This window comes from Rattus norvegicus, chromosome 17 (genome assembly GCF_036323735.1).
Source record: "Rattus norvegicus strain BN/NHsdMcwi chromosome 17, GRCr8, whole genome shotgun sequence".
Lineage (NCBI taxonomy): Eukaryota > Metazoa > Chordata > Mammalia > Rodentia > Muridae > Rattus > Rattus norvegicus.
In genome coordinates this window covers 16,260,001-16,273,341 of record NC_086035.1, presented here as the reverse complement: position 1 = coordinate 16,273,341, position 13,341 = coordinate 16,260,001, and the positions used below count along the sequence as shown (strand labels likewise).

At 45.4% G+C, this 13,341-nt stretch overlaps 1 protein-coding gene and 1 long non-coding RNA gene across 14 annotated transcripts in view; one reads left to right on the top strand and one right to left on the bottom strand.

The window, feature by feature from the left end:
• Nucleotides 1-13,341, bottom strand: part of Ptpdc1 (protein tyrosine phosphatase domain containing 1) — a 48,850-nt gene that overhangs the window by 10,819 nt on the left and 24,690 nt on the right. For 6 of the 12 annotated variants that reach the window (XR_010058821.1, NM_001106104.1, XM_063276153.1 and 3 more), the window contains 4 exons: nt 3,990-4,161; nt 1,924-2,004; nt 1,587-1,705; nt 949-1,086 (listed from right to left, as the gene is read on the bottom strand). Coding sequence is in view for 9 of the 12 variants with exons in the window: in NM_001106104.1 (NP_001099574.1) it covers nt 949-1,086; nt 1,587-1,705; nt 1,924-2,004; nt 3,990-4,161 (510 nt within the window). In the remaining 3 variants the exon portion in view is untranslated. Of the gene's footprint in view, nt 1-948; nt 1,087-1,586; nt 1,706-1,923; nt 2,005-3,989; nt 4,162-4,570; nt 4,884-13,341 lie in introns of those variants that run through there. The other 6 variants (XR_010058819.1, XR_010058823.1, XM_063276152.1 and 3 more) reach the window with 2 other exon arrangements.
• On the top strand, nt 1,683-8,378 carry LOC134482824 (uncharacterized). Of its 2 annotated transcripts, none has more exons than XR_010059405.1 (2): nt 1,683-2,067; nt 6,975-8,378. It is a non-coding gene; the product is annotated as an uncharacterized LOC134482824 (long non-coding RNA). The 2 variants fall into 2 exon arrangements; XR_010059404.1 differs by lacking the exon at nt 1,683-2,067 and adding an exon at nt 5,242-6,239.

Below are 13,341 nucleotides of genomic sequence, written 5' to 3'. Positions count from 1 at the left end.
AGCCATGGATGTAATACTGACCCTACCACTCACTAAATGTACATTACTTCACTTTTCTTAAACTGAGGTCCATCCAACTCCTAGAGTTGCTAACTACTTCAAAGACAGCAAGTGCAAAACGGCTGGGACATAGGTGGACAGTGCATAGCAGGCACAGTGCATAGCAGGCAGACAGTGCATAGCAGGCGGACAGTGCATAGCAGGCGGACAGTGCATAGCAGGCGGACAGTGCATAGCAGGCGGACAGTGCATAGCAGGCGGACAGTGCATAGCAGGCGGACAGTGCATAGCAGGCGGACAGTGCATAGCAGGCGGACAGTGCATAGCAGGCGGACAGTGCATAGCAGGCGGACAGTGCATAGCAGGCGGACAGTGCATAGCAGGCGGACAGTGCTTGCTATTTCCATTGTTCTTTCAGGTAAGAAACACGTTGCGGGCTCAGGAGATGGCTGGGTGGTTAAGAGCACTTGCTGCTCTTGCAGAGGATCCTGGTTTGATTCCCAGGTACTACATGAAGCTCACAATGATCTGTGGTTCTAGTTCTAGGGGAAACTGACACCCTCTTCTGACCTCCATGAACACAAAGTGTACGTGGTCCACAGATGCACATGCAAGCAAGCATTCGTAGACATAAAAATCAATCTTTATGAAAAATTATATTTAAAAAACACGACTTATTAAAGTGAGGTGCTCCATTTAAATAAGCTGTTCAGCTAAGTAGTTTCATACACATGCTTCAATGCAGTGAGTTTTCTGCTCTAAATTATTCAGAAACACTCTTATCCATACGTGGTTATTATACATGCTCAAGATACTTTCAATGGCATTCATTTCTTTAATTTCAAAACTTTGTTATGATCTCAAAGTACTATCTCTAACATTAGGAACCTGTATTCCTATTTATTTAATCATGCCCACGAGGCAATAATACAGCTTCCCAGAATTCACCTGTGCGCCCGAGCCCTGCGTGGCAGTGCACAGCTACTTTTCCTTCCTGTAAGGCAAATGTCATCACCTTTACCATGTCTAAGATGGCAGTGAGGGAGGCCACGCCATAATCCTTCCACCCGAAGTTGTAGAAATAAACTAGGCAGTGAGAGGAAAAAGAAAAACAAAATTAATATGCATGAAAAATACTTGCAAGGACAGTTGAAAAATCAGTTCCAAGACATGGAGAATTCACCAACTGAGCAGACATTAAGATAAGAGTCGGGGTTGGGGATTTAGCTAAGTGGTAGAGCGCTTGCCTAGCAAGCGCAAGGCCCTGGGTTCGGTTCCCAGCTCCAGGAAAAAAAAAAAAAAAGATAAGAGTCATTTAGGTTTTGACACAGGGATCGCCCTGGTTGGCCTGAAGCTGTATGTTCAATCCAGGATGGTCCTGAACTCACAGGGATCCACCTGCCTCTGCTTCTTGAATTCTGGAATTAAAGGTTGAGCCACAATGTCCACCTAACAGGATTTTTAGATTTCTAGGGAGTTTAACTTAACATTCCTGCAAGCACATCCCTTATTATTGCCCTTTTAACCCACAGCCTGGAAGACAAAGTCCTCTCCGAGTGGGATAATCGGGGTGGGGAGAAACTTACTGCCCGCCTCCATAAATGCCTCTGGAAGGTATGTGAAACCACTTTCTTGTTCCAGAGAGTTCCCACAGCTGGCATGCTCCCCAGGACGCTGCAGGTTGATTATTGTTTTTATGCCATGACTTCAAAAAGAAAGAGCAATCGGTTATAAGGACCTGGAGTTGTGAAAAATTGGATTTTAATATTAGTAAAACATTATTCATTGCTCTCTAACTTTTATTTGAAATCAGCTCCTCACTGCCTGTTTTTCAAGTGAAGCCCTCTTCACTTGCTCCCATAATCATCTAAAGGAAAGAGCGTTGAATCTATTTAGCATGGCTGTGGATGGTGTAGTACTTACCTGAGGAACTGCTCAATGATGTGATACTTCTCCAGCAGCTCAGAGGATGGGCGAGCCATGGCCAGGATATTGTCAGTGACCCTGAAGATGGGCACGGAACAACTGAGAAGCACAGAACTCAGGAGAGTCTACACTACAGGATTGGTAACATTTTTCTTCTATGGCTTCAACTTCTATATCCTTACACAAATCTGGCTTCAATTCTACATTATAATTAGAACTCTGAGAAACCTTGCAGCTCCTTAAATCCTTGGGAAAAGATTCCAGGACCTAAGTTATTTGTGAATTCTGACAAAATGTCTCCAAGTGCTCTCAACACTTTCTAGTGGACACAGAAGGGATCTTCACCTTGTGCCTAAGTGTCAGTCGCCGATATGGAGGGCAACTGGGAGGCTGGCACTGGGCAGCAGTTTCCTGAGATGTGAGATGGGGTAGTGATGCCAGACACATACAGGGCTGGGTGAGAATCCAGCCAGATGTGCATGCACAGCTCATCCTTACCTCTGATCCTGGATGATGACTGTAAATAAATACCAATGTGCTGTAATTTAGCAAACGGGAGGGGGGAGTCCAGAGTCAATTGTGCCTGACTTTAGATACGGTTTTGGTTTTCTGCTTTCTATCTGTGAAGCAGATTAATCAATCTCTCTGGACTACTGATAAAACAGCATCAACAACTCACATGGTTTCAGGAAAACTTGTGGTATCTGAAAGCATCTCGTGGCAAAGCGCCTCGTCCTACAGTCAAATCAATGTTTATCAATGAATCAATGAACAAGACAGGAGGAGGTAGAGCACAGGGCCATAGAAAGCCTGTCACTCTCATTAGACCTCCAGCTTTATTCTGTTTTGTTCGAATTTGTCATCAGGAAGGCAGTAAGAGATACGTAACATAGTCTATTGCAAGTTGTGGCACATCTGAATCTCAGAGGACTAAGAGAGACATGAGACGGAGCAGGCCAGTTGCTCTGAGAAGCAACATGTACAACTTGATTCCCAAAGACTCGAGATGTCCAAAGTCACTAGTGAGAGCAGCGGAAGTGGGAAAGGCTCGCATGGGTGAGCTGACAAGTAAGCAGTGTTCATGGGAGCTATGCTCCAGCAGATGTTTGCTTGTGTGACTCTGACTCGGGGGTACCTGTCTCCCCACAGCATCAGTGTCAGACCTGACTAGGACGCTACAGAACACTAGCAGTGACCACAGTATAGAGCCACTGTAGCAAACCACAGCAAAGGAGCCTGGTACTCACAGAGCTCTAAATGCCTCTGCTCCCTGACTGCTGGGATTAAAGGCATGCACCATCAGGCCCAGCTCAAGTATAACTCGATTATCAGTATTTTTCAAATCCAAATACATACCTGACTAGCTCATTGTTACTAAGTATGTATGGAATAGAAGAATAGAAGTAATTGGGCTGGAGAGATGGCTCAGTGGTTAAGAGCACTGACCGCTCTTCCAGAGGTCCTGAGTTCAAATCCCAGCAACCACATGGTGGCTCACAACCATCTGTAATGGGATCTGATGCCCTCTTCTGGTGTGTCTGATGACAGCCACAGTGTACTCACATGCATTAAATAAATAAATTTAAAAAAAAAAGAATAGAAGTAATTGCACTTATACACAAGAAACAATGCCTGATGAACTAGCAGCCACTTCAGTTAAGGAAGATTAGAGTACATTCCATAATAGCATATTAATGATATGAACTCTGACCTGTATAAATCTGAGGAATATACACAGACCATCTAATTTTCTCATACTCATAGCTGAATATTTTTACTATTTCCAGCAATTTTTGAAATCTAAGAAATTTAAGAACTATCTAATTACCCATTAACTTAAGACACTTCATACCTATCATTTCACTTAAGCTTTGGGCTTAATCATTTCCATTTTGTTAATGAGAAACTAAGGTTGAGTGAGCCAGTATCCCACAGCTGGCCTACTGGTAAACCCGGGAATGTATGCAAGGCCCACATCTCCTCACTCAGCCTGCTGCCGGCTCACAAGTACTCCTGCTCCCTTCCACCCCACACAGCTGTGCAAGCCCCACAGCCACACTCACCAGGATGAGTAAACACCTTTGATGGCCTGCTCCTGCTCACTCCAGCGGGCTGGGTTCTCGTACTTACACGCTCTCCCCCCACACGCCATGGAACACGCCATGTGTCCAGGGATGACATGCCGCAAACGTTCTCCCACTTTTGTGTATTTAGGTGTTGGGCGGCCTGAATTTTCTAGAATATACAAGGAAGGTCATGGTCAAGATTCTATCCTTCCAACAGTACAGTAACATGGAAAAGTTTCACTTTGCATTAGAATTGTATGTGAGCTGCTGTCGATCCCTTCATCTAACATTAGAAAAGCTTTCACAAGCAATAATTTCTACATATGATATTGATAATGAGAAGAGAATGTAAAAGCTCATTTTTTTCAAGAGGATAAATTTTGTCCAAAACTACACTTTTACAACAACCACAACAACAACAGATCCACAACTCCTTCCGTCAGTCCCTCCTCGTACATATCCATTTGGTCTGAGCATAAACACAAGTAACTGCCACATTCGGAAAGTACAGTCCTAACTACCTATTCAGGTTTCTGACACTTAGACACAGGGGTAGCAATTACAAGAAAGAGGTTTACTTTTTCTCTCCGGGCAAGTTGGAGTCCCCTCTGCACGGCTGACAGAAGACACAGCCACCATCACCTGGAGAGAAGATGAGGACAGCAGCTTGGTGGCAGAGCCAGAGCCACGCCGGGCTTGCTGTAGCCTCAGGACCGGGTCAGAAGTGGAGTGCCGGCGGCCCTGTAGAAAGGCACTGAGGAAGTGCACGGCCGAGGGTCTCTGGGATGGGTCCTGCATCTGCATGGCACTGGCTCCAGGCAGGCAAGAGGCAGAGGCAGCAGAAGCCAGCTCTGGCTTGCTCAGTGAGGAGCTACACTGAGACACAGGCATCGGTCTGTATGATCTAAGAGCTTTTCAGGATAGGCTGATTCGTTTCCATAGTGACCAACAAAGAAACTACTGATTCCCGCTTAGATCTGAACAGGCAAGAATCCTACACGCACGGATTGTGCTTTGGACAAATTGTTCAAATACTGGGAAGAATAATATGCATTTAAAGTAGATTGTTTTTAAATCTCGATTATTTTGCTTCACAAATGCACTTAAAGGTCTGACTCCTCAAAGAATAGCTTCCAAAATACTGGAATGAATTTTAAAATGTTTTTATGATAAAACACTGCTTTTTACACACATTAAAAAGTTTACATTTTGTTATGCTTTTCATAGCTGGTCCCCAGGTATTATAAAAAAAAAAATCCTCCTACTTTTCTTTGGACCAGGATAGAAAAAAATTTTTACTGTAATACAGAGGTCCTACAACATTATTAAAGGATCATTCACTTTTTCAGAGCCACCACCTTCCTCTATTTTCTGGATAGAAACACTTGGACAAAACATATAAAGGCATTTTGGAGCTAAGAAGACCTTTCATGCTTTTACTTTCAGAAGTGAAAACCTGGTTCTTGGTTACTCGCTGCTGGAAGCAACTTAGTTGTGAGCCCGAGTAACTCTGAGCAGGCGTGCCTTTCCAAAGTTCAAAACTCTAATTCTCTGCCTTCTGTTGCTAGGGGAGAAAACAGCTTCTAAGTCTTGGTGGAGGCATTTGAATAGAATTCACTAAAGTATCACATTTTTAAAGGAACTGAGTGAGGGGGAGGCGGCAGTCTGAGAATAAAGGATATAAAGAAAACAGAAACTCAACAACTGCAAAGCACTTATTGTCCGCCTCCTCTCTTGTTAATGTCAGGCTGTGCTCGCGCTCTCCTGTGCTCGCTGCACAAATGGTATTTCAGTGGTTGCGGACGGAAGCATAGCTACTGCTCGAGATGAGGCACCAATCTACGCTTTTAAAATTCCACCCTCAGAGCCCTGGCATCGTGTACTTTTGTGAAACAAGACGGAGACAGAGAAGTCTAATTTGATGCCCCAATTGCTACTTTATCTGTAGTCTCACACGGAAATGGAAAAGGATGAGGATTCCACCTGCCTCTCCCACCTTCAGAAAGTACTTACTCTGCCTGAGAGAATGGCCTGAAAAGTGTTCTAGTTACTACTACTACTGGACCTTTAGAATTACTGGACCTTTAGAGGAAACCATGGAAGATACTGGAAGAAAGCAAGGAGGGACCTGAAGGCAGGAGGCCCTGTGGGCTGTGCCTGTTTCTCTGGTGACTGAGAAGACCTTGGAGCAGGCCCCTGGTATTCTGGGCAGGAGACAGCTGGTTCACACTAACTGATATCCAGGCGGTAGGAGAAACCCTCAAGCTCTGTGGCAGGCACAGATATTTAAGGCAACAGGGAGGAGGTGCCAGTCAGTGAGTGATTCCAGAAAACAGGCAATGAAGGATGTCTACAGAGGGAGCTAGAAGTGGCTCTGCTCCACACTGTACTAAAATCCAAAGTGATCTGATGTGGGGGATTTGCTTGGACTAAGCTAAGGGAGGGATGGTTTCTATATCACCTCAGAAACAGCTCTGCAGCTCACACTCACATGGCCCAAGGAACAAGAACTCTGTGTTGTAACTCTCCCCCCAAGTTTTGAGATACTTCAAAAAGATACTATAATGAAAACCCAAGGGTCTGTGTTATGCACTGCTCAGCAAATAGAATTGCAGAGTCTACTTTAAAATGGGTCATCAGAGATGCCAGCAAGAACAATTTTCAGTGGACTGCAGAGGCAGAGGCCAGAGTTGATGTGAGGTTGGACAAGCAACAGAGGTGGCTGTGAGTCAGCAGAGGTGTTATAAAGTTTAGCTGTGACAGGAAGAGAAAGGCCTCGGAAGAAGTAGAGGGAAAGGTCTAGAGACAACCATAGGTAGTAAGAATATGGGTGGGGGCTGAGTTAAAATCAGGACAGTGTTGGAGAAGTTCTGTCTTTAGATATTTGAAAACACTCCAAGTTCAAGGAATGCCTTGAGGGGAGGAATTAGGATTAATACTGATAGAGAAGCAGACTCCGACCCAACACTAGTTGTTTTACAGGTAGTGAAAGGAACGCACAGCTGGAAAGTCAGCACCACTGGCAAACTCTGCATGTGGCTCTTCTGTAGACCTAAGAACATGAGTGCGTGGACCTCTCCTCCCTGGAACACCTACAAGGATTCCTGCCATATGGGTTTGTCTGAACAGGAAACAGCCCTTGTTGAAACCCTGAAATCGGAAGAAAACGCCCAGTCCTTGGAGGGCCAGGCCTTCCTGGGATGCCTGGGATTTGAACTACTACTGGAACAATCAAAGAGGAAAAGCCGAGTACACACTTGCTCCTGCTGAACTGGCTCGTTTTCCTTGTGCTGACCGAGAGAATGTGTACTTTTGTGTTTGTATGTGAGATCGCATTTTTCTCCTGAAGTATTACTCTAAGCTTGGTTCTGCCTAGCTGCAAGCAGGCAGTGGCCACACGAGCTGCTAGCTCAGACCCTGGCCAGGCATCTGCCATCTCCACACTCTAAGGAAGTGGCTATGGCAGGGGCCTAAGGGCACGGGATGGTCCTGTGGGTTACATCTGATTTTGAATTCCTGCTTTTTCTTGTAGCACGTCTTCTTTTTCTAACAGTAGTGTGTTTGGAAGTGGAGAGAGGAGAGAGATGGGAGCTGAATGGCGTGTCCTCTGCTTTATGTTCACAAAGTGAAGAAAGCTGAACGTTCTCTCCACGTGCTTATGCGGACACTGCATTGCCAGCGGAGGGAAGCACAGGTTAGCTGTTAGAAGAGTGTGAGGACATGGCAGCAGTGTGGTGCTTGTGATCTGCACATACATTCTAATAATGAAGAAGACAGACGCTCAAGGACGAGCAGGCTGTGCAAGTGGTAACGTGCTGGAGATTCACTCTGTAAAAACCTCCTCACCTGCGAAGTGTCTGGAAAGCACAGTCCTTCAAAAAATTACTCTCATACTAAAATATTTCCATGTTATGTAAGACATGAAATGGGTACTGAAGTTGCCTATTGATTCTGTCACCTAAAAACGCGGCTTTGGGGTTAACGCTTGTGTGTGGCATAAGGCACAGTCCCACCACAGTCTTCTGCATGTGAATGGGCCAGTGGTTTGTCATCCTTTGTTGAACAGACTAGCATCGCATGTGGAATTGTCCTGCTACCTTTGTCATACACACAAAGATGATTTCTGGTTCATTCTATTATACTATATTTGTCATTATTTTGATGAAATAGCATTGCATGAAAGTTTTTAGGCTAGGAAATGAATCTGTTTTGTTATTTCTCATGATTATTTTGCCTGTTTGAAGGTCCTTTGAGATTCTTCCTACAATCGGCATGGGCTTTTCTTTCCCATGCCCAGGGGATTCTGATGGGGATTGTGCTCACTCTGTAGATCATATTACATCAAAACAGTGCTGTTTTCTGGTTCATGCATAGCCAGTCACCGCCTTTATCTGGCCCCATGGTTCTCCTTACTAATCTTCTCCATCTCCAGTGTAGCACCCCGAGAGTGTTAAAGTCCACCTTGCCCCTCACTCCACTTCATCTGCAGCTGTGGCATACCACCTCAGGAAAGCCATGAACATCAGACACTCTGCCTGTGCTCTGTGAAGGCAAGAGTGTTACATATCAGAGCGTTGGCTGGTGCTCTTGTCCTAGGCTCCAGAACCACAGCTGGGGGGAGGGTCTGCTTAGAGAGAAGCAGACTTTAAAAGAGAGGACTCGGCCAGACATGGCGGATCGTGCCTCTAACCAAGTGCAAGACGCTGAGACAAGGGATGATTGTGAGTTTGAAGCTAGTCAGTGCTAAACCTTTTCTTAAAACAAACAGCAACATCAATGAGAGCGGAATGTGGAGCTCCTCCCAAAGCAACTATCTCTGGACAAGGTATGGGAAGCCAAGCTTCAGGTACTACCAAAGGCTGTGGTGTTAATGATGGAAGAGAGCTCTGTGGCTTTATGAGAATGAGATGAACAGCACCTTGGCTAGCCTGACAGGGAACACACACACGCACGCACACACACACACACACACACACACACGCACACACACACGCACGCACACACACACGCACACACACACACACACACGAGTGTGAGAGAGTGGGGGGGGGGAGCAAGGCTGGCCTCAAAACTAGCCCTGCTTGAGCTATGGGGTGTAGACTCTCCTAGCGGGGACATTAACAATAGCCTGGCAGCAGATGTAGGAAGGACAAGGCAGGCAAGCCCACTGAAACCATTGTCCTCTGGTACAGCTGGGTTTCCTGGGCACGGGCTGCAGTGAGGCTTCTAAGTACGGGCAAAACGGAATTGACAATTAAGGTCTGGTCGACTCTCAAGTGAGCCAGCGTCTGGGGCATTAAAAGAGGAAGACAAGAGTCTTCAAGGTCTCCATTGGCTACACAGATCATTGAAAGCCAGCTTTGGCTACAGGAGAGTCTGTTTTGTTTTTTTAAAGAAATGATAATCAGATAAGGGTCACCAATAAAAACAGAAGAGTATTAAGCAAACAAAAATTCAGAGGTGTAGAAGAACAGAAACAACAAAATATATGTACTTGTGGAACTCAACAGCAGACATAAACCCAATCAGTAGAGAACTTGATAGCAGAAATTATGGACATGGAAGCACAGAGAGAATAAGGAATAAATAAGAACAAACAAAGCCTCCATCAAATGTGGTCGGCACTCAGGGTGAGTATATGTGTCGGCACTCAGGGTGAGTATATGTGTCGGCACTCAGGGTGAGTATATGTGTCGGCACTCAGGGTGAGTATATGTGTCGGCACTCAGGGTGAGTATATGTGTCGGCACTCAGGGTGAGTATATGTGTCGGCACTCAGGGTGAGTATATGTGTCGGCACTCAGGGTGAGTATATGTGTCGGCACTCAGGGTGAGTATATGTGTCAGCACTCAGGGTGAGTATATGTGTCGGCACTCAGGGTGAGTATATGTGTCGGCACTCAGGGTGAGTATATGTGTCGGCACTCAGGGTGAGTATATGTGTCGGCACTCAGGGTGAGTATATGTGTCGGCACTCAGGGTGAGTATATGTGCCGGCACTCAGGGTGAGTATATGTGTCGGCACTCAGGGTGAGTATATGTGTCGGCACTCAGGGTGAGTATATGTGTCGGCACTCAGGGTGAGTATATGTGTCGGCACTCAGGGTGAGTATATGTGTCGGCACTCAGGGTGAGTATATGTGTCGGCACTCAGGGTGAGTATATGTGTCAGCACTCAGGGTGAGTATATGTGTCGGCACTCAGGGTGAGTATATGTGTCGGCACTCAGGGTGAGTATATGTGTCGGCACTCAGGGTGAGTATATGTGTCGGCACTCAGGGTGAGTATATGTGTCGGCACTCAGGGTGAGTATATGTGCCGGCACTCAGGGTGAGTATATGTGCCGGCACTCAGGGTGAGTATATGTGTCAGCACTCAGGGTGAGTATATGTGTCAGCACTCAGTGTACCCACACAGACACTGAGAATGCACAGGAGAGTGGAGAGGAGAGCAGGGTGAGAAACAGCAGCTTCCAGCATCACAGATGAGGGGAAGAGCAGGAACACCATGCTGAGGGGCTCAGTGGGCTCCAGGGGTAAAACACACAGTGCCACACCGAGACATGGGTCTGTAAGATGTCTCAAGATCAACATTTTCTCCTCACTTACAAGAAAACCCTAATAAAACTAATACCAAATTTCTTATCAGGAACAATGGAGGCCTCAAAATAAAGGGACACATATTCTCATTTCTGAAAATAAATCTTAAATGAAAAATCTTACAAGGTCATCTTTCAAAAATAAAGTAGAAGAAATACAGGCATTTTTGGAGAAATAGGAACAGAATCTGCTGTGTGACAGGCCTGTTTAGGAGGTCTAGAAGTTCTTTGTGCCTTTATAGCCTCTCTTACTCTAGCTTCAGAGGGGACAAAAAGGAAGCTGCTCATCTCCCAACATCTCAACTCCACAGAAAAGGAGATGGACAGCAGGAGAAGCAAAAACAAGTCTATCAGGGTGGCAGAGAGGATTCAGCAGAGCACTGATTTTCTGTATCGTGCTTGAAAGGACGTGGCACTTAGGGTCGCCTGCTGGGGATGAGGTGACAGGCTGGGTAGAAAGGTGTCCCATCCTTACCAGGCATAAGTGGGCAATGCTGAAATTCCCCTCAGGCAGTGTCTGGGCCTGCACTTGCTTGGCTGCAGCGAGTCCTAACAGGCGGCTGATGCACAGCTAGTCAACCCTGGGCTCGACCGCCCCCTGCACCAGTTCCTCAGCTGAGCCTCTGCTCTCAGCCAGCATCTAGGAACCTCAGGAAAGCAGTTATGGCTGGTTAGTACTCTATTTTTCCCAAACTTCAGTCTTAGTGGGGTCCACATGGTCGTCTTGTAGAAACAAGCCTGAACAATGAAGCATGAAGCAAAGCTAGTTGACACTGCTGCTTCCATGGTCAGAGGAGCCCAGGGAGCCCAAGTCTTTCCACCCTAACCTTCCGTGAATGAGAAGGGGATTGCTATATGGTTGTCTAGGCTCCCCTTCCTACCTCCTGGAGTTAGTGGGATCCAGTGGGGAGCTGAGCCCCCAGCTCAACTTGGAATCCATGAGAAAAGAAGGGTGGGAGATGAGAGCATTGGCATCACGCCCCCCCTTCCCTGAGACTCACAGGGCACAGCAGGGAAATGAAGTTCAACTACAAGTGCAACAAAGCCTATGAGTCACTTCCCATCTGCCCTGGATGACCGTGGGGCCCAGAGCTTCATTTCACTCCTCAAGGAGCTAATCAAACTCCATTCAAAGGCAGCCTGACCTTGCGAGGCACAGCTCCACTTCTACCAGGAAGGTGTCAACAGGGCCGTGGAAAGTTACCCACCCACCCACATGCCACGGGCTGTATGGGTGGTAGCCTGCCAATGGAGGCTGAGCACACAGATCTCGCTTGAAACTGTAGCTGACTGCCCAGAAGGAAACTGACTGCTAGGTAAGAAAAAAACAAACGCAGGGGCCAAAAATCTGTTGTAAATCTTTTGTCACATCAAGAATTAGAAAATCACAACTTTACTGAGAGGAAATTGATCAGCAGATGTATAACACTGAAATTATTCAATAAGAACTGTAATTACAATGTGACCTGGCATCATTTGTAAAAGAAGTGGAAGCTTAGAATGTTCTAAACAAAGAAAGAACTAAGCTAGAAATCAATACGAGAAAGACAAGAGGAAAAAACTCTAAAGACTTAAATGTCGAAGGTATAAATTAATTTCTGGGTTAAAGAGAAAGTCTCAAAGGAAATCAACATAACAGAGGCTGAGTCAAAATGAAAATGAATACACTGAACTACATAGCCCAGTAATGAAGGAAATTTATACTGCTCCAATCAACAACCCAAGCTCCAACCCCAGTCACTAAAAAGGTAAGAGAAAAACAAAAACAACAAACAAAAACAGAACACAAAGCAAGCATTGGAAGGATAAGAAAAGAATGGCAGTAAAAAAATTAAAAAGGGAAACCAAGGTAGTTTTCTAGTGACTCCATGTAAATATTAATATAACTGATAAACTTCCAGAACAGCTGACATAAACTATAAAAAGATAAAAAGATGAGCTGTCACTTCATTCATATGTCTGACCTTGACATTGTGACACAACGTTACGTACAAAATTTACAGTTCACACTCAAGAACTGTGCAGTCAAGTTACAGCGCACACACACACACCTCAAGTACATTTACAATGTTGTGTTACGCCACATTCTTAGCTATTCTTGGTCACATTTAGCCTGTGAGTCATGGGCTGGACACACCTGAAAGGACAATACAGAACTAGTAACAATAATAAGTTTATGTTCTTAAATTTGACAACTTAGAAGAAATGTACAGCTTCTTAAAGACTTTAAACTACCAAGATTTAACACAAAAAGACCTGAATAGTAGAAGTAAAGAAACCTAGTTCATAAAAGGTTCTTTAAAAAATCCCCAGGCTTACATGACTACTGGAGAATGTTGCCAAACATTTAAAGGAGAGTAGCACTCCTACGTAATACCTTCTAGGCCATGAGGGGGCATATCCCCTCTTATGGTGCTAGGGTTTCCTGATTCAAAGACAGTATAAACAAGATAAAGTATCAGTCCTTAACATCCTAATTTAAAATATACCATCTAAGAGAAAAATCTACTAGGCAGACCTAAACCAGGGCTATCTAGCAGAGTTCAGAGTCGGGGTAGGGAAAACTGGAGCCCGAGTGTTACAGCCCTGTGAAGGAAAGGCAGGTGGTGTGCAGGCAGGGATGGGAGGCTGAGAAAAGGAGGGAGGGCTGAGGAGAGAAATAAGCGTGCTGGGGCAAGTGCAGGTGCTTCAGTCCTGGACAAGTGAGTTATAAAGATGGGGAAACAGGATTACATGTGGAAGTAACAATGC